The 19214-nt window shown below is 42.4% G+C and overlaps 1 protein-coding gene and 1 long non-coding RNA gene across 2 annotated transcripts; one reads left to right on the top strand and one right to left on the bottom strand.

The window, feature by feature from the left end:
• The first annotated feature begins 349 nt into the window (after positions 1 to 349).
• Positions 350 to 8015, top strand: colq (collagen-like tail subunit (single strand of homotrimer) of asymmetric acetylcholinesterase). The gene is made up of 17 exons (XM_030371221.1): positions 350 to 679; positions 1221 to 1324; positions 1559 to 1672; positions 2768 to 2812; positions 2992 to 3018; positions 4095 to 4166; positions 4322 to 4384; positions 4472 to 4498; positions 4621 to 4665; positions 4803 to 4838; positions 4932 to 5012; positions 5124 to 5220; positions 5738 to 5865; positions 6080 to 6199; positions 6318 to 6444; positions 6551 to 6653; positions 6766 to 8015. The coding sequence occupies exons 1-17, from the start codon at positions 586 to 588 to the stop codon at positions 6833 to 6835; spliced, it is 1353 nt and encodes a 450-aa protein (XP_030227081.1). The 5' UTR covers positions 350 to 585; the 3' UTR covers positions 6836 to 8015.
• Positions 8016 to 11402: 3387 nt separating this feature from the next.
• Positions 11403 to 14020, bottom strand: LOC115554469 (uncharacterized). Its single transcript, XR_003978606.1, has 3 exons — positions 13961 to 14020; positions 11730 to 11799; positions 11403 to 11606 (listed from the first exon to the last, which is right to left on the bottom strand). It is a non-coding gene; the product is annotated as an uncharacterized LOC115554469 (long non-coding RNA).
• Between the last annotated feature and the right edge of the window lie 5194 nt (positions 14021 to 19214).

The raw sequence follows: 19214 nt of genomic DNA, 5'->3' as shown, positions 1-19214 counted from the left end.
TCTCTTTACGGAGAAAATCCGAAACCGGATAGATCGAAATCGGAACTGTTTCGCCCGTTTCGGCTTCGTGTGGACGGGGCCTTAGATATCTTGGAGCTGATTGGCAGTTTCAGGAAAAAGATTATCATACTAATATTAAACATTATGACAATAATTTATCACTATGTACGATATGTGGTCATAAATTACGTTTTTGAAGTTTTGTGTTAATTCTGTCCAGCCATTTATTCAAATTCCATGCTGCATGTGTATAAAGAAACGAGTGAAGCCGGACCGCTGGCCCGACGTGAGACCAGCAGCGCCCCCCCTCCCCCCTCAACTCCCCTCTGCCCCTATGCAGTAGTAATGATCCTATATTGGCACTCAGGGCAGCTGGCAGGCTGACAAGCGTAATTTTAGAGGACACTGATGCAGAGGGAAAATGTAATGGGCATTGGCTGGCAGACCCCTTCCTATAGGCGGTAGAGAGAAGAGGGAGGGAGAAACAGCGGCCAGCAAGAGAGTCTCCTGAGAGTGAAGTCCTTTGCTGTGGCTAGAATAGATAGGCTAAATAACCAAAGTGCGACACCATTCTTTTTGAGCAGCATGGTTTTCCTAACCCTCGGATTGTATCTTCCACTCTGGTTTTGTTATGTCCTGGCTCGGTCCTCATTTTTGGACCTTCTTGCACTTCCAGAAGGTAAGGCTGCTTTTTAAACGCGCCTGTTTCATACAAATGCAACATGCCTGCAAATATGTGTGCGTCTGCTTCTCTGTCTCTCTTTATCCATGTTTATGTATGTGTGTGTGGTGTGTGTTTATTGATGCATGCATTCCTGCAAGATTCGATCATTTATCATTTGTTTATTTTATTGAGGACTGTCCTTGGGTGTGTTTTCATTTTCTTGTTGCTCCATAAATCGCTGGTCATGCCTCTATAAATAACCGCGCCGTCTACAGTTCCTCCAGCAGCAGTAGACACACCACCCTGCTGTTTATCTGATAGTTTGCACCTGTTACTTTATACATTTACATACTTCCTTAATCCTCCCTATAGTCTAACATTGGTATTTGAGTGTAAGGAGTAGTCATCTACCTGCTTGTTTGCTCGAGGCATAATTTATAGAAAAAGCAGTGTAGGTATATGCCGTAACCGTGAACCATGATAGCCAAATAGACTAATTCATATGCATTAGCTGAACACATTTGCGTTGTGTTTGTGTGTACTATGCACTGTCCAGGTCTCCGGTCGTCCGAGAGGAGCTTCACCCCATGCTGTCTGATGAGTCCCCCCCCACCGCCCCTCTTTCCCCCGCCCCCGTCTCTCTGGAGACGCCACGCTCATGTGAGTGGCGGTCATGTGACTTGCCCTTGTGGGAAATCTGATTGTGGATATGTCCTTGGGTACAAGCCAAGCTGCCCACCTCTCTCGTTTCCCCCCCCCCCTAACTTGATCCTTAGGTCATATTGAGGGTATGGATGATATAAAATATAATTTAATTATCTCTTTTAGTGTTACACAGACATTGATAAGATGATTCTTCCACAATACACTATGAAGTGTTAATCTTTATTCCAGGAGAGAGGCGCCTCATCTGGTGACGGAGACAGAGGGAAGATAGACAAAGAGGAGGAGGAGGGACGCCCCTGTGTCCTGGGGCCGCCGGGCTCTGCTGGCCCCCCAGGGCCCCAGGTAAGAACTCTCCTATTGGTTCTTAATAATTATTTATTAACAAGCTAATTTTCCTGAGGGAATTCATCCCTACAATGAGTTCTGGATCTTTCTCTGTTTGAGATGTGAGTACAGAGATCAGGGTTCCACTGTTCTGTTGAGATGTGAGTACAGAGATCTGGGTTCCTCTGTTTGAGATGTGAGTACAGAAATCAGGGTTTATCTGTTCTGTTGAGATGTGAGTACAGAGATCTGGGTACGCCTGTTTAGATGCGAGTACAGAGATCAGGGTTCCTCTCTTCTGTTGAGATGTGAGTACAGAGTTCAGGGTTCCCCTGTTTAGATGTGAGTACAGAGATCAGGGTTCCTCTGTTCTGTTGATATGTGAGTATAGAGTTCAGGGTTCCCCTGTTTAGATGTGAGTACAGAGATCAGGGTTCCCCTGTTTAGATGTGAGTACAGAGATCAGGGTTCCTCTGTTCTGTTGAGATGTGAGTACAGAGATCAGGGTTCCTCTGTGCTGTTGAGATGTGAGTACAGAGATCTGGGTTCCTCTGTTGAGATGTGAGTCCAGAGATCAGGGGTTCCTCCAGGCCCCTGAACACAGCCACCCCTTAACGCTCTGCATTTGGTGAGACACAAATAGCCTTTTTCCACGGCCAGCCGTTGATCCACACCACATTCTGTGAAACCGTCAGAAGACTTTGTTTGTCTGAAGCACATACCAGGTCACGTAAATAGCATTGAAAGCCAAACACAAATTCAAGAATAATGGGTATTTTAGCCATTGACAAGCAAGCGTTGTCGATGCATAACGACGCGGTTAAGATGTGTTAAGATGTGTTAGCCGTGTTCGGCTTCGTTCTCTGATCTTGATCGCTACCATTGGGACGAGGGCGTCAGTATACCTGAACACAACTGTGGCCTGGACTCATGCAAAGCACTTTAAAATCAATACAGTCAACTCAGCTCTCTGCTAATTGAAAGTGCATAAAAGGAACAGGCATCAGGGGAAAGGCAATGAATCTTCTGTCGGGGGATTTGGTGCCAAATAAACCAATTCTAATGCAGCATTGCTCTACAATGTATACATATTCTACTGTATTACATCATCAGGGGCCGTCTGGTCTACCTGGAATAGGAGGATCCAAAGGAGAGATGGTAAGTCAGAAAGAGAGTGTTATCCTCCTGTGTCTTCCACAAATTATTACGAATAATATAAACGGTATGAAGATTAAATCGCATTGAGCAATAAAGCATTGTCCAAATTGTCGGAAAACGATGTACTTGAATTTGCATAAGTACTGCCTCTCTTTCTTCTCCAACCTCCAATCTTGCAGGGAGAGCTTGGCAGACCTGGACAAAAGGTGAGATCGCCCATTCATCACTTTCCATCTTCCCTTACTTAAGTGGATTTGCTCTTAGATGAGCCCCTGCTTCTAGGCGTGTCTGATTCATGTGCGCATGAAGGCCTTATGCGCATTAGGACATTTTAAAAGACAAACCAACCTTGACAGCACATACTGTGTATTGTACACATAGACCTTGACAGTCATTAGGATGGTCGGAACTTCCTCAGCCTCCAAAATAACAAGTAGACCTGAAAACAAGACCAAGAAGCCCTATAACTTTCCACTGAAACAGATGGCCCTTTTGGTTTTCATTATCAGGGAGAGTATCTCGAGATCCAGCCATCTTTACTAGAGCCTCTTGGCCTAGTTAATGTCCGAGGAGAAGCAGGGCTGTGATCAGTCATTTGTTGTTCATTGAAGAGGTCCGTGGGGAGAGGCTTGGTGACTGGTGGGCTGGCTGAGCATGCTGGGTAGCACTGCAGTGCAATCTAGCTTAGTGCTTAGCCTCGTAAATCATCTAATTTCCCACAAGCACCAGCTCTTGTTCTAAATACAGACCATCATTTAATTAAAGAGCTGAGTGACAGGGCTTGTTAAATTCACTCTGTCTCCACACATGCTTCTGGAATCAGGTCTGATGTGTATAATAAGGAGGTAGCCCTTTATTATATCCAATAGCTGTTGGTCTTTCCACCACAATCTTCTTGTTTTTGTGATTGAAGAAAGACTAAATTAGAAATGTTTTGGTTGTGGTTACCACATAGGTTCTTTGAGGATTTAGCATTTCTGAATCTTCTCAAGAGCTGAATTCCCTTTAAGAAAATGATTTATATTTTGTATCATAGATTCTTAAAGATCTTACTACCATTCTGTGATAATATGGAAACCTTGTCTTTAGCCAAAGCAGATATAGTATAATTGTAAGTAACCAACAGCTGCCCAGCGCAAATAAATAAATATAGTCTGTTTTATTTCTCTTTTAAAATTAAATTTAATAGTTTAGTTTTTCTAGTTAATGAATGAAAAACTATCTAGAGAAATGTAAAAATAGTGTAGTGTTAGCGTGTGTCATGTAAGCTGTGTGCCCTCAGGGCCGGACCGGTCCGCCAGGCCTTCCGGGGCGGCCTGGACCCGTTGGATGGCCCGGCCCACATGGGCCCAAAGTGAGTAAGTCCTTTTTATGCAGACATTTTGATTGGTATCCAATATGATCTAGGTTTAGAACGGATATAGCCCTTTTATAAGTTTTCTTGTGGATTACTGGATTATTTCAGGAATGAAAGTGTTTTTCAATTGCTGCTGTTTTTCCATTTGTCAGGGTGAGAAAGGAGACACTGGACTGATGGGTTTATCTGGAGCAAGAGGACCGATGGGGCCCAAAGTGTGTGACCTTGGTTATTTCCTTACTAAATAGTAACAGCCTTATTATAACAATGGTTCACATTATTATGTTTTATGTTGGTTTTAGGGTTTACCAGGATATAAAGGAGAAAAGGTAAGTGAGGCAGCACAAACAAACAGGACGTTATGAGATGGTATCAGATAAAGATTAAAAAAGTATTTTGTTTAATCTACAATATATATTTGTATAAATAACATTGCAATCTATTCCATAAGGGTTCTCGGGGTGATCGCGGGGAGAGTGGCAGCAAAGGCGATAAGGTGAGAACAATATAATTCCAAATCTAGATAGATCTGATAGCATTGTATCAGAATACTAATAGCCTAAAAATAAACCATTGAGAATGCTCCTATACATGGTAATTCATCTTGTATTCGTCTCCGTTTTATGTCTGCAGGGAAAGATGGGATTCCCAGGGATGCTTGGGCAGAAGGTCAGCCGCACATTCAGACAAACCACTGACTTTGACTCATCACATGTTCAAACATTGAGCTTTATATGATCAAATGTGTGGCATTGTGTTCAGGGTGAAATGGGTCCCAAGGGGGAACCTGGCACGTCAGGGAAGCGCGGACCTACTGGACGGCCAGGCAAGCGAGGAAAGCAAGTAAGGACAACTTTGTTTTGGTATCATACCGATTTCTGTAACAGCTCAACTTTAGCGTTTATTTTCTTCAATATGTCTCTTTGTTGTGTTTTCTCCATTGGGGTGCCTCAGGGAGTGAAAGGTGACTTTGGGCGGGTGGGCCCTTCAGGTCCTGCTGGCCCCCAAGGGTCCCCTGGCCAGCCCGGCCCCCCTGGTCTCCCAGCCACAGGTCTGTTAACACATGGGTCCAGGGCCTTTACTCTTTTCTTAGGTTTGATGAGGCAGAAGATGATTTGTTTGGCCTATGTTTGTGACTAGGCACAAAATGTTCCTTGCCTTGAGCGAGAGGCTTTTCCACCGCCAGTATGAACCGACAAGTAGCGCTCAATGTCAGCAAAAGGAAGCACACATTAGTCAAGTGAAGGGTGCAACACAAGTGGGTTTTATTTAGCCTTGATTCAACACAATCTCCAGTCTGAAACTGAAGGCTTGAGTCATATCAGATTTTTTAAAATGTGGTGTACTGACGGTTATGTAAACATTGTGTCATTTTCTTGTTTTTAACAAAAATCAAGCATATTCTGATCTCTTCTTGATTGACAAGAGTATAATTAAACATTTCTGTTAATGAGGGGACAAAAGCTTCACCAGATCCTGTAACACTCGCCTACACCTTGAGATCTGAGATCTGAGAGAAAAAACAATGGATCTTCTACACAACCTGTTTCCTTTATCTACTTAATAAGGACTTTATATGGTTGGATCGAAAGGAGAGCGCGGCCCTACAGGGCCTCCTGGGAGATGTAGTTGCAACTCTCTCATGAGCTCACCTTTTGATGACAGCGCCAGGGGCCAGCAAGCCAGAGTGCCAGCGGTGAGAAAGCCATGGTATTGTTGTTGTTTAGATTAATGCCCAGTTTTCAATTTCTACATACCCACCGTATGTCCAATGGTCAATATCCTAAGAGCTGTAACCCAAAGCATCAGTGAAGGCCTACAGAAACTTTAAGTGAGATATTGTCAGGTGTTGAGGAGATGAAGTCAAATTCATTTTATTGACTTGCCATCAACATGCTTTCGCCCTTCAGATATTTGTGGTTGGCAGTCAAGATGAACTAGAGCGTCTTCAAACGGACAATGCTTTTGCATTCCGCAAAGACCAGAGGTCTCTCTATTTCAAAGATGTGGATGGCTGGATTCCAATTCAGGTACATTGATGTGGATTTTCTTTCTGTGCGGTTATTTAAGATATCATCTTCTTATCCTACACGTCATTGTTTGTATTCTTCAGTCTTTAAAATAGTAAATAAAAGTATTTTGTCCCAGCTGACCCCATTCCAGTCCATGGAGAACGCCCCAGAGGAAGAGGGTTACTGTGGCGATGGAATAGTGCAGATTCCAAACGGGGAGGAGTGTGACGATGGAAACAGAGTGGTCACAGACAGCTGTGTTAGTAAGTGTCCCCTGCTATGTGAGCCATAGTAGCTATATATGCTATATATAAACTATATGCTATCAATGTTTTGGTATAACGGTGACCTCTCAATACTTTAACACAGAGTGTAAACATGCCTTCTGTGGGGATGGCTATCGCTATGAGGGGGCTGAGGAGTGTGATGGAAAAGACTTTGGCTACCAGACATGTAATTCATACCTTCCAGGGTGAGTGTACTACAACAGAAATAAATCAAACATTCAAAGATATGCAAGAGCATGTAGTGTTGTATTGTTGTTGTAATGCTGAACCTTGCATTGTGTTTCTTTGTGTTTGCAGGTCGTATGGCCGTCTAAGGTGCAGACTGCACTGTGTTATTGACTCAACAAACTGCAAGTACTTCACATGAAGGGTCAAAGCCACACAGAGCAATGTAGTCGTTGTGTTCCCAAACACCAAGCAGGAATATATTGATGCAATAAAAGGACAAGGATACTGCAAATAAAAGACTGAAAAAGAAGATGAAGCCAAAAAAAATGAAAAGAAACTACTATATATACTTCTTCTGTACTGCTGCTCTCATGCCACATAGATTGCAGGGGTTCGAATGACCTCGACCAGAGTCCATCCTTTCGCCCATACATAAACAAAGAAAAAAAAAATATATATATATAATTGCACTCTTAACATAACAGTCTTAACATGTGAGGACTGAAGAGCATTCTATACGGCATACCTGATTGGACCACTTAGCCTCACCTGAATGGACCAGTCAGCTTCACCGGATTGGACCAGTCAGCCTCACCTGATTGGACTAGTCAGCCTCAAGGTAAAGTGGGTGAATGAAGTGGAAGGTTTCATTAAACCTTGTAGCAACGGGGTCCTGGTTGGACGCTCATTAATCCTGACTTAGTACTGTTTAAAAGAAAGAAATTAGGAAGGCTTGGAGAAACCAGGATACTGTTTATCCTACTGCTGATAGAATGAATGACAATGCACAGAATTTGCATGAGGCTAGGGTTTGGATGGCCCCGGCGACAGCTGCCTCTAGGCATGTAACCTAATACTGACGCTAAAACATTGCCATGACACTCTTCATACCTGTGCCCTCTTAAAATCCTTCATTAGAAATGTGCAGTGACCCTTTTTAGGCATAGATTGACTTAAGTCAATATGATGATGTGTACTGGCGGGCAGGTGGATGCATGGCCAACAACAAAGTTGTTATAAGGGGGGGGGGGGGGGGGGGGGGGTCCCGCTTCAAGTGTCTTGGCCTCTGGGAATCCTCAAAGAGGGCAGGTTGTTACAGTGTGTTATGGTAGCAGCACACAAGGTAAACTTGATCTTCATATTCTCAAACCCAGGATCTACTCAGGAACCATCAGGTCACATGACTCAATGAGTCGGTTCAATAGGCCTTCTGCACGCTACTCTTTGTGAATGGCAGATAATGTTAGTAGAGGAACATATTGGACTGTTATATGGGGAAATAAGCTTTAATGTAAATGGAGGAGGTCCTTCCCTCTGCTTCAACAATACATATACTATGTATATATATGTGTGTGTATATATATATATATATATATATATATATATGTATATATATATATATATATATATATATATATATATATATATATATATATATATATATATATATATATATATATATATATATATATACTGTATGTCCAGGCCTGAAACTGTTACATTCTCAATGTTACCCTCTGCACAGGCAAGACCAGAATAGTTTCTAGCTGCTTATGGGGATGTATTATCTTCCACTGTTGCATCCACATTCTATATTACGCTACCCTGATACCTCTTCATTCAGTCTGTCTTATAGTGTTACAAAGAAACATGTCAATGGTGAACTTAAATACATTTAGTGTTCTGTGTCTGGGGAACCCACAGTGTCAGTAGTGGGGCTGATATAAGCTATTTATTTTTACAATTAAACAAAAGTGTATGAGATGTAGGGCCAAGAATACCGTTTGCTGAGGGGGGTTAGGTTTTTTAAGTGCTTCTGGCCTAAAAGTGAATGTAACAACATGCTAATGAATGGTATATTTCTACAGTTAAGTTTGTTGTATGTGCATGCTTCTGCTACCATGTTTGTATGCTGGAGAGTTCAAAATTGTCCAACCATAGTTTTTGGGATGTACTGTTAGCCTAAAATTCATTATTGCATTATTACCAGCGTGATCAGTGTATTACAAATATACAACCTTGCTCTACCAAGGGCAAAGCTAGTGGTATTATGGAGAAACACTGAAGTTCTGACTGTATGTTATTCCGTTTGGAATATAGTTTGTCAACACATAGCCAATGGAAAAAATGCCAATCATCACATGATATGTTGAATGTTCTATTTGTTATTCTTACTGTCCTATACTGTGTATACAACAATGTTGAAACATAACATGCATGTAACCACATATTGCTTAATGAAGTCTAGTATGCACTGATGGCTCCTCCTGGTTCATTGTCAAAGAGTTTAAACCTTGGATAGTTTGAAAAACAAATTAAAATAAATGCATTCAATGTGTCAAAGACAATTTGCCTGTGTTCTGTGTTCCAGGAGGGTTTGTCAGCAGGTACACGTGCCGTCCCTTGCAGAGGAAGCAAAGAAACCAAGCTTAGTAGTCTTCTTTCACAGGACCACTGAGTCAATTAAAGTAGATTAATTGGATTAAGTCAAATGAGGATAGTCGTTTACTGGTGTATTTTATGCATTGTCCGTACAAATGATGCATACTCAACTCGGTCGCCTATAAAGCCCAAGTCATGCAGTCAGGGGACAGGGCAGCAAGTGCAGGAAAGATAAAAAATGTTAGGCACAACCCACTGACTATAAGGATTTATTTCATCTGGAAACTGTATCAGGGTAATATGTCTTCACAGATGCCCATGGAAGATCTCTATTCATCCAATAATGTGATCAGTGCAGAGAGGTGCCTCTGGGTGCCCCACTAAATCGCCACTTAATTTTATTTGGACTCATTTAACAACAAGGCATCCTGATAATCTCAATTGTTGTTTGTGAAACCAAAGGTCCATGGTTTATGTGTACTTTGACCTCTCCAATCGTCTTGAACCCTTGCCAGCTTGTTATTTCTGTGCATCAAAGTCAAAGTGTGTTTAGTGGTGTGGAGCGTTGTTCAGGAGAGAGATGTGTGGGAGCAGGCAGGGCTGTCAGCTGTCAGGACAAATGACAGGCATTATTACCCTGCAGGGTGCTTTGGGCCAGGCAGGTTGCACAAAGCAGCAGCATAGGCAAAAAACACCTGAAGGTAACAGTCATCTAGAAACAGGTCTTATTTTAAAGAGAGCAGAAGAGAACACGGTTGTCAGACTTAACGGCATGTCCACACCTACGAAAACGATCTCCAACAGCAGTTGTTAATCCTTGTAGATTGAGCAGAAAATACTTTTGAATTTACAGATAGTAATTATATTTACCAAGACAGGTTTCACCTCGGAGGATGCTACAAAAGTAATACAAATCTAATCAAACAAAAACTAATTAGACAAAAATCGTCGGTCAGTTCGCCAAGAAGAATTGTTTCGAATCTTTCGTTCGTTCAGTCGCGTTTCCGGTAGCGGTGAATCGAATCATGGAATGCACGGTTTTCAGCTGAGTCAGTCAGACTCAGCTCCTCCCTCGTTCTCATTCTCAAACGATCGTGCAAGTCAGTCATCAATCAACACAACATAGAAACTTTTTGCTGGGCATATTAGATTTTTTTTGGGTTAACAGTGGCTTAACACTATTGTGAAGATGGCCAACCCCACTCAAGAATCGATCAAGATCCACCAAGGTGGGGGTCCCGGGTCGCGTGCGTGAGAACGAACCGTTAAAGAACGAGACAGATTGATGAGACATTCAAATATTTTAGTAATCTGGCATGACACAGAAAATACAAAGACAGCATGCATTTAGCATTTCACTTCCCCTGGCCTGCCTATCGTCCCCCAGTGACTAAAACTTGCGTTCAGTGGAAAACGGGCACTAGATATCCTGCTCGCCTTTGAGAGAATGGAAGCTCAGGCACGCTGATTTGGAATGTGACCCCATATGTCGTCATAAGGGGCAAAGTTACCTCTCCTTTCTCTGCCCGCCGAGAATGTGGCCCGCCAAAGAGACAATGAGCTACGACCGTGCGAGAGCCGTGTGTGTGTGTGTGTGTGTGAGATTACACACACTGTAACGGGGGGGGGGGGGGAGAACCCAAGTGCACAGACTGACAATGGTGACAGGGCAGTCCAAAGGTTTTATTGGTCGCACAGATGATCAGGGTCGGGCAGGCAGAGTAAACGGAGACAGGCAGGAGTTCGGGAACCGGCAGGCAATCAGGCGGACTGGGGGTACCGTCGGCGTGCGGGTAGTCGGGCAGGCGAGGGGTCTGAAACAGGGGAGCAGACAGGCCAGCGGGGACTCGACAACAGGTGGGTGGTCCGAAAGGCGAGGGTTCGGTAACAGGCAGGATCAGCGTTGGAGAAACATTTCTGGAGTCGCGGGAAAGCTCTGTGAGTATTGAGAGATGATCTGGCAGAGACTGAGTGGAGAGAGAGGATTTATATAGAGGGAGCACAGGTGAAGGTGGTTGGGTTAATTAGGGGAGATCAGGGTGGCAGGCAGGTGAATGGGAAAACCAGGGGCTGACCATGACGCACACTGTAACGCAAGTCTTGTACACTTCTTTGTTATTTGGATAAACGTTCTGCTGTTGGTGTAATTGTGCATAACACGTTGGTTCTTTGACATCTCTGGTATTTCCACAACGAGACTGTAGTTGGGGCCATTACTCACCCCATGTACATTGTTGATGCTGTATTATAACGTATATATTGGAAATGTCAGGAGTACAGTATGTGCAATGTATGTCATGTAAGAAAAAAGCACTTAAAGAAAAACATCAATAATCAATTGTCTAAATTAATAACTTCAACAAAAGTGTAGCAAAGTATGGTTAAAACTTGTCTATATTTCTGAATGGGATTCTGTATGTTTATATGCATAAATAATAATTATTCAAAAGATCCAATAATAAAAACAACCAAAGTTCTGAAATCATAATTTTATTTTGAGGCATTTCATGCAGACATATACAGCGCTATTGTCATGGCCATATTGGGCACTCAAAATGTGCCCATCGACTGCACAATTAACACTGCACCTACCAAAAAAAAAACAATTAAAAGAGAATTACAATTTACATGCGATACATTGTATGGTTATATGCACACACATTTTTGTGTCAATTATTAATACAAAGGACATGTTTTATGTTATACTTTACCATTTCAAACATGCTCTCATCTGCATTTTTTCAGCAAAGGAGCACACCACACAGTAGTCCTCTGCATTTCCTAGAAAGATGGTTTTCATAAGCCTTTAAACTGTCGCAACCAGTGGCGGCTGGTGAATTCTATTTTAGGGGGGGCTGAAGGCTTGTAAACCAAACCCCTGTAGGGGGGTCCGGGGGCAACCTCCCCCCAAAGATTTTTTTGTGATTTTTACACACAAATGAAGCATTCTGGTGCATTCTGACAAAATAATAAAGACAAAATAGAACATTTCCTTACAAAGACGAATGGAGCCGGGGAACAACGTTTTAACTTAATGTATTTGCCTTGTAGAATTCAGCAAGAATAAAAGTGCAAATCGTCAATAATAATTGGGAATTGTACACAAGTTAACAATCTCTCTCTGTCTCTATCTGTATGTGTGTTTGTGAGAGAGGGACAGTGAGAGTGAGAGAGAGAATGTGATTCTAAAAGGAGTGAGTGTGTTACGGCCAATCTATTGTGTTGGTAACTTCACTCATAAATCTATCTACAGTCAAGTATGCATTTAGACAAATACGATAAAATATCAATATAATATGTGCAACCTTTTATGTGTGGTTGTTCAAGACACACTGAAGGCATGATGCCACCATAGGTTTGCAGAGAACTACATGTATACACAATATGCACACTGAAGGCATGATACCACCATAGGTTTGCAGAGAACTACATACAATATACACACTGAAGGCATCATGCCTTCAGTTTGTATATTGTATAGTTCTCTGCAAACCTATGGTGGCATCATAGGTTTGCAGCGAACTATACAATATACACACTGAAGGCATGATGCCACCATAGGTTTGCATCTATGCACAACTATAACTATACTATACACAATATACACTGGAAAGGGGTGGGGAGGTGGTGTGGGGGTGTGAGGGCCGCTGTAACCCAGTGTCCATCCTCACAGGAAGGGGGGGTGGGGGGGTTGTGAGGGCCGCTGTAACCCAGTGTCCATCCTCAGGGGAAGGGGACAGAGAGAGACAGAGACAGAGAGGGAGAGACAGAGACAGAGAGACAGAGAGAGAGAGCCTAAATTACTTGTACTGAAACTTTGCTAGTCTCTCTTTCAGTGCAGCAAAGCGGTCAATGACTTTCTCATTGAAATCACGTATGTTGAGGACTAGTTCCCTCTCCATGGAGAGAATGGCCAGTGCATTCAGACGTTCCTGGCCCATTGAATTTCGCAGGAATGTCTTAATTATTTTCAAAGTTGAGAAACATCTCTCAGCTTCAGCTGTTGTCATAGGAGTAGTTATGAGAATGTTCAACAAACTCACAGTCTCAGAGAATGTCACCTGGAGGTTGTAGCTCATGATAACCTGGTACAGTGCCAGTGCACCACAGCAAGCCTTGATTCAGGATTCTCATAGATCAGAGACAGTTCCGTCTTGAGCTTTGCCTTGTTCAGCGTGGGATATGCCTCCACAGTGGCATTCAGAGCATCAGCAGGAAATGAATGGCAGTACCTTTCAAACATATTTCCTTGTACTAAGGTAGCATTCACAAGGTGGCCAGTGAAAGTGAACCTCGCTTTGGTGTGAGCCAGGATGGTGTCGCAGACCTCTTCAGACAGCCTCTGCTTCGCCTCTTCTGTCAAAGCCGTCCTTGGTCTATCGGTTCCTGATGGCTATTGCAGCTGGTCAGAGTCTCTGAATGCTCCGTTCACTTGCATGGGCTCTTCACAACTTCGCGGGGAATGCTAGATATAAATTGACCGCTGTCAGGGAAAACAAAGGACTTTTTGCCTATAACGACGCCTTTGGTATCACTCCTCAAGTAGTCCGGCTTTTCAACCCCAGCGTCTTCGGTTGCTAAGCGACGTCAACGTCTTTGGCGGACTATCTCTCTCCTGATCAACACTACGAATGCTGGTAACATATCAATTGTAACAAGCCACACCGTGAAGTCATATTTTCGTTTTGGCACGTAGCCGAGTAATAATTATAATAAATACATTGGAAAAAGACACACTGTGTGTAGTTATTTTTTCGATTTGGCAAGTAGCCATTACTAATAATACCAATACTCTTTGGCTGGGATGATGAGGCATCAGACAATCAAGTAATTTTAGCCTGAATACATAGGTAAGAAGCACCAGAGCAGGTTGCTAGTGTAAAAGGGTGTCATATCTCTTAAATTATAATTACACAAAATTGCCTTTGTTTTGTTCTATTACCTGAAGTGTAGATTTCCATGCCGCTGTCACGCCAAATTTGTACCGGTTGCCAAGTTTGTACCGGTTGCCAAATTTGTACCGGGCACGTCATCCATACGTAATCCATTCCAAACCTGCCTGGCAACAGATGATCGCGTCGTCCGTTGCCTGGCAACGGACGATCGCGTCGACGATGCAGTGGACAATACAGTGACGATGCAGTGGACAATAGTGCAAACAGTGTTAATATATTCTACATAGACAGACAGACAGGTTCAGAAAATGATTTATGCCCCAGCGTTGATTGATTTGAACTCCTCCTGAGATGAGATAAAAACTAGCCTCATTACAAAGATGTCCTATTCTTAGATCACAAAATATCTGCCACTTTGTTAAATAAATATATTTCCCCATACTGTGCTTGTTTTGTTTTCATTTTCAACTTTACCCTACTCAAATGAATGCTAAGGTTTGGTCCAAAAATCCACTATATCAATGATATTATTTTAAGTTATCTACTTTTATCTACTTTTATATACATATATTATAAACGTATTTATTTATATTATCAATGTATTTCTCTAAACAGTAATAGCTAAATGTTATGGGGATAACGTGAATAATAAAAATAGGCCTACATTTACCAGTTAGTAAATGCCCACGCAGTTTACTAGCTAAATTCGATTAAACAATTAAATGCAATACATAAAGTAAAAACAAGTGTTATCTAGCGATCCGTTATCTGTATTGTGCTATTTCGTCCTTGACCTGCTTTAAACACTCAGTTTACTTGCTAAATTTGATTAAACAATTAAATACAATACAAATATAAAGTAAAAACAAGTGTTATCTAGCGATCCGAATCCGTGTATGGTTCGTTCTTTGAATATTCAGATTTAGAACAAAATCAGAAAAACCAAATAACAGAGTCGTTTTTTGGTTTTTCTGATTTGGTTTTGAAACGGAAAAGGGCAAAAGGAATAAACAAATAAACTGCATTTTTCTGTTTTTTAAATCAAAACGGGAATACTGAATAATCCAGTTGCTTGTTTTGTTTGTGTGATATTTAGATAAAACCACAATGAATGCCGGGAAAAGGGCACGTGGTTTTAAAAAAATACATATGAAGACGTTTCAAACTTTCCATTGAGTCTCGCATTCTACAATGGCCAGCTTTATTGTTTTCCGTGGGAGCCGGCGACTTAAGGCCGATTTATGCTCAGTTACGTAAGCGTAAGCGCAAGCGCAAGAGGCCCTTGCGCGCCCCTTGCGCGACTTCTCACGTCTTGCGTGCGTCGGGCGATTTTTCTAGACTTGCGTCATTTTTTACGTAAGCTTTTACGCGAGCCGCGCAGCCTGCAAGGCTGTGATTGGTCTGCTGGTCTGGTTACTACTTCCTGTCTGGAGTATCACATTTCCTGTTTTCATACCGCCATTTTTAAAAGCCAGAAGGCAAGGACGACCCGGCAGGCTCATATACAAAAGCATTAACGTGAAGTGAAGTTAACTTTGCTGCCAACACATTATGTCGTTTTAAAATGTAGAGAGATATGCACATTTATACAACCCCAATGATCAACAACTTCATCACCCCTGTTCCTCTGTCTGTTGCCATCATTCACTGTGTATGGGGAGAACACGATCTGGCACATAAACAAACCAACGACTCCCACAGACAAAGACGTCATTCTCGAGGTCGTCTTCAACGAAAAACTTTACTCCACATATTACTCCACCTACTGTTCTGGCGGTAAATTGCTTGGCAACACGCGCAACACGCGCAACCTAAAAGGGAGCATGAATTGCTTTGAGTAAATTTTGCGCAACAACGTAACACCAACGCTGAAGCATGCAGCCGCCTTTATGCCGCTTTTCCACTGCATGGTACCAGCTCGACACGACTCGACTCGACTCGACTCAGCTCGCATTTTTTGCGTTTCCACCGCGAAAACATGGTATCTGGTACCTGAAGTGGCTGCTTTTTCTAGTACCGCCTCGCTCTAGGTTCCAAGCGGCTGAGCCGATGCTAAAAGGTGACGTCGGCAGACGGCCGGCCACTGATTGGCCAGAGAGTGTGACGAAGTCACGAGAGCGACATGGCAACCATGCTGGTAACAGCCATAGCAGCGCCGCAGCCAACATATTCCACTTCTTCAACTTCTTCAACATGCCAGCTAATAATAGTAAGGTTATCGATGTCCTCCATTGTTGTTATGTGGGTTCTCTCCATGTGTGGGTTGCGTAGGTGTTGTTTGCGTCGCGTACAAAAATAAGTCACGGCCCTTTCGCACAGCCGACCCCGCCCACGTCCAGGAGGTACTATTTGCGGTGGAAAACGACCCCTGCTGCTGCCATGTCGAGTCGTGTCTAGTCGAGTCGAGTCGAGCTACATGTGTGGTGGAAAAGCGGCATTAGTCTGCGAGTGGACGATATGACCGTGGAGAAGATCGCCATGATATTCCAGGTGGCTGTTTACTAAGAAACCTAGCTGGTTATAAAACATTAAAATACATCTAAATAACAAGTAGCCTACATATTGTACAATAGGCTACATAGAAGAAGAAAGAAACTAGATTTCTTCTTCGAAGGTTGTGCTCCACACAGAACCTCCTCACCGTCATAACGGAGCACTTCGGTGCACCAGATTGCTTTAGAGCGGTACTGATCTCGTCGTGTGTCTTTCCATTGTCAAATAGTTCACGAATAAAATCCCCATATGGTTCAAGTGCGGCCATAGCTAAGGCTGCATATAATTGGACAGTCTATTGCTGGTTTAGGTGGTAGGCTCTTTTTTCTTCGCTCGCTGCGTTCTGCCTTCTGGTGTAGCCTACAAATGTATCTATTTTTGTTTTTCTGTTTCGGGTTTAAAAAACCAACAAACAAAACACCAACACAAATGAAATGCCGTTTATTTGTTTATTCCTTTTGCCCTTTTTCCGTTTCAAAACCAAATCAGAAAAACCAAAGAACGACTGTTATTTGGTTTTTATGATTTTGTTTTAAATCTGAATATTCAAAGAACGAACCATACACGGATTGATCCGTTTTCTGTATTATCCCAGATAGCAAAATTACGTTGAATCAACGTTGAAATATGATCAGGTTCAGGATTTTATTTTATGTGTTATTTATCGCCTTTTCATTACGTTTTGATTTTTTTAAATCAAAAGACGTTGAAACCCGACATTGTTTCGATGTTGAAAGCGCTCGTTACGTCCGACATCGAAACAACGTCGGATTCATTGAGATTTAACCATAACTGACGGAGATTCAACCATCATTCAACCATAATCTAAACACTGTTAATAAGGTTGATTTTTAGTTGATTTAATATTGAAACAGTGTTACTGATTCAACCATCATTCAACCATAATCTAAACAATGGTAAGCCTCCCATTTAGGTTTATTTAATATTGAAACAATGTTACTGATTCAACCATCATTTAAACATTTGTCAGCTGCTTTATTTGAGGCGAAGATGACTGAAACGAAAGGCAGGGAAACCTGAAAGTTGGTAAGCATGTTTTTTTCAAACTCATTTGTCACAAAAAAAAAAAGATGATATTTATTCATTTTATTCACGGTTCTCGGCCACACGAATGGCAACAATCAAATCAAATAAGACCAATCACACTTTCATTCATTAATTTAAACTTTATTTAGACAGTGAGACCATAAAACACTCTGCCTTTTCAAATTCATATTTCCACCGGTGAGGTAGGTGTCCTCTTCACCCCTCCCACCCACTCAGGAGCGTACCGTAGCCACCGTTTTACAGTATTGGAGAAGTCCAAATGAGAATTTTTTTTATCGTACTGTCTTGCAGCGGCTGAAAGAGACAAGTAACTAAATGAATAAAAGATATATAAAACGCTCTTATTTATAGCCTACAAGTAAATAAAAGACTTAGGCTACAGTAGAAAACACAATATAGGCCTAGCCTACCACTCGTCTGTACAGTAACATAAGAAGATATGCGATAAAAAAAAAAAGACTAAAATGGGGGAAACAGCTGTTTCCAAAGGTAATACAATCTGTGCTTTTGCACCTCTAAAGTTCTCCAATCGACTTGTCATTGGCTTAAAACGATTCTTGATGCATGTGTAGCGAGTGGGGGGGATGAGGATGGGATAAAGTCTAGGGGGGAGGGAGGACCGACAACGCCACCAGGGGAATTACACCCCTGGAAATAAAGTATAATCAAAGAGATGCAACTTGTGTGTTAAAGATCCCATGCCATTCTATTTTATGATGCTTTAATATAGGTATTAGTGGGCCACAAACACAGTATTCAAAGACGTCCCCGAAATTCAGCCGTGGTGCAGAGTTACAGTCACTCCGAAACAGTCGCACATTGAGCTTCCCTCAAACGCGCTGTTTCGGTGGGCGTGTCAAGGCAGGTCAAGGAGGGGGGTGGGGGTGTGGCCCTGAGCAGCTTGTAGCCACTACCATGCGCTCTGTATACGGTGGGCGTGTCAAGGCAGGTCAAGGAGGGGGGTGGGGGTGTGGCCCTGAGCAGCTTGTAGCCACTGACAGTACCATGCGCTCTGTTTACGGTGGATGTATCGCAATGGCTCGTAAAAACCCATATTATCCATAGATATCTATATCAAATAATATATAATATATATTATCACCTGGCCCTGAGCAGCTTGTAGCCACGGTACCATGCGCTCTGTTTACGGTGGATGTATCGTAATGGCTCTTAGAAACCCATATTATACATAGATATCTATATCATATAATATATAATATATATTATCACGGCCAAAAGCTGTGTGAGCCTCCAGACGATAAGTTAGTATGAATCTCAAACGACCGCGTCTACTTCAGATTGATGTGGAAGTGGAAGAACCAGAAACGTCGGAGAACCCGACGAAGTCCTTTGTGATTCATTATATCGTCTGGACGCGCACACAGCTTTTGGCCGTGATAATATGTATTATTTGATATAGATATCTATGTATTATATGATATTATTTAGATAGAGAGCAGAGCTCCAGGACTGTAACGCAAGTGTTGTACACTTCCTTGTTATTTGGATAACCGTTCTGCTGTTGGTGTGATGGCGCATAACACGTCGGACTCTCGTCTCTGGTATTTCTACAACGAGACTCGTAGTGGGGGTTATCTCAGCCATGGTTGAGAATGAATTGGGGGAAAGGAACTTTGGCTTTGACTCCCTGAAGTAGGCTACATGAACCACGACATGGAGGAGAAAAGGATTGTTGGCCGCGAATGTATCCCGCTTGAGCCCTGCTTCCCGCCGCCTCGG

Source organism: Gadus morhua, chromosome 11 (assembly GCF_902167405.1).
Source record: "Gadus morhua chromosome 11, gadMor3.0, whole genome shotgun sequence".
NCBI classification, from domain to species: domain Eukaryota; kingdom Metazoa; phylum Chordata; class Actinopteri; order Gadiformes; family Gadidae; genus Gadus; species Gadus morhua.
This window is presented reverse-complemented; position numbering and strand designations above follow the sequence as displayed.

Excerpts from the sequence above, each read along its gene's own strand:
- colq (XM_030371221.1), top strand. The coding sequence starts at position 586 with ATGGTTTTCCTAACCCTCGGATTGTATCTTCCACTCTGGTTTTGTTAT. Across the intron at positions 4,839-4,931 it reads CAGGGATGCTTGGGCAGAAG|GGTGAAATGGGTCCCAAGGG; the intron begins GTCAGCCGCACA and ends CATTGTGTTCAG. Across the intron at positions 5,221-5,737 it reads CCCTGGTCTCCCAGCCACAG|GACTTTATATGGTTGGATCG; the intron begins GTCTGTTAACAC and ends CTACTTAATAAG.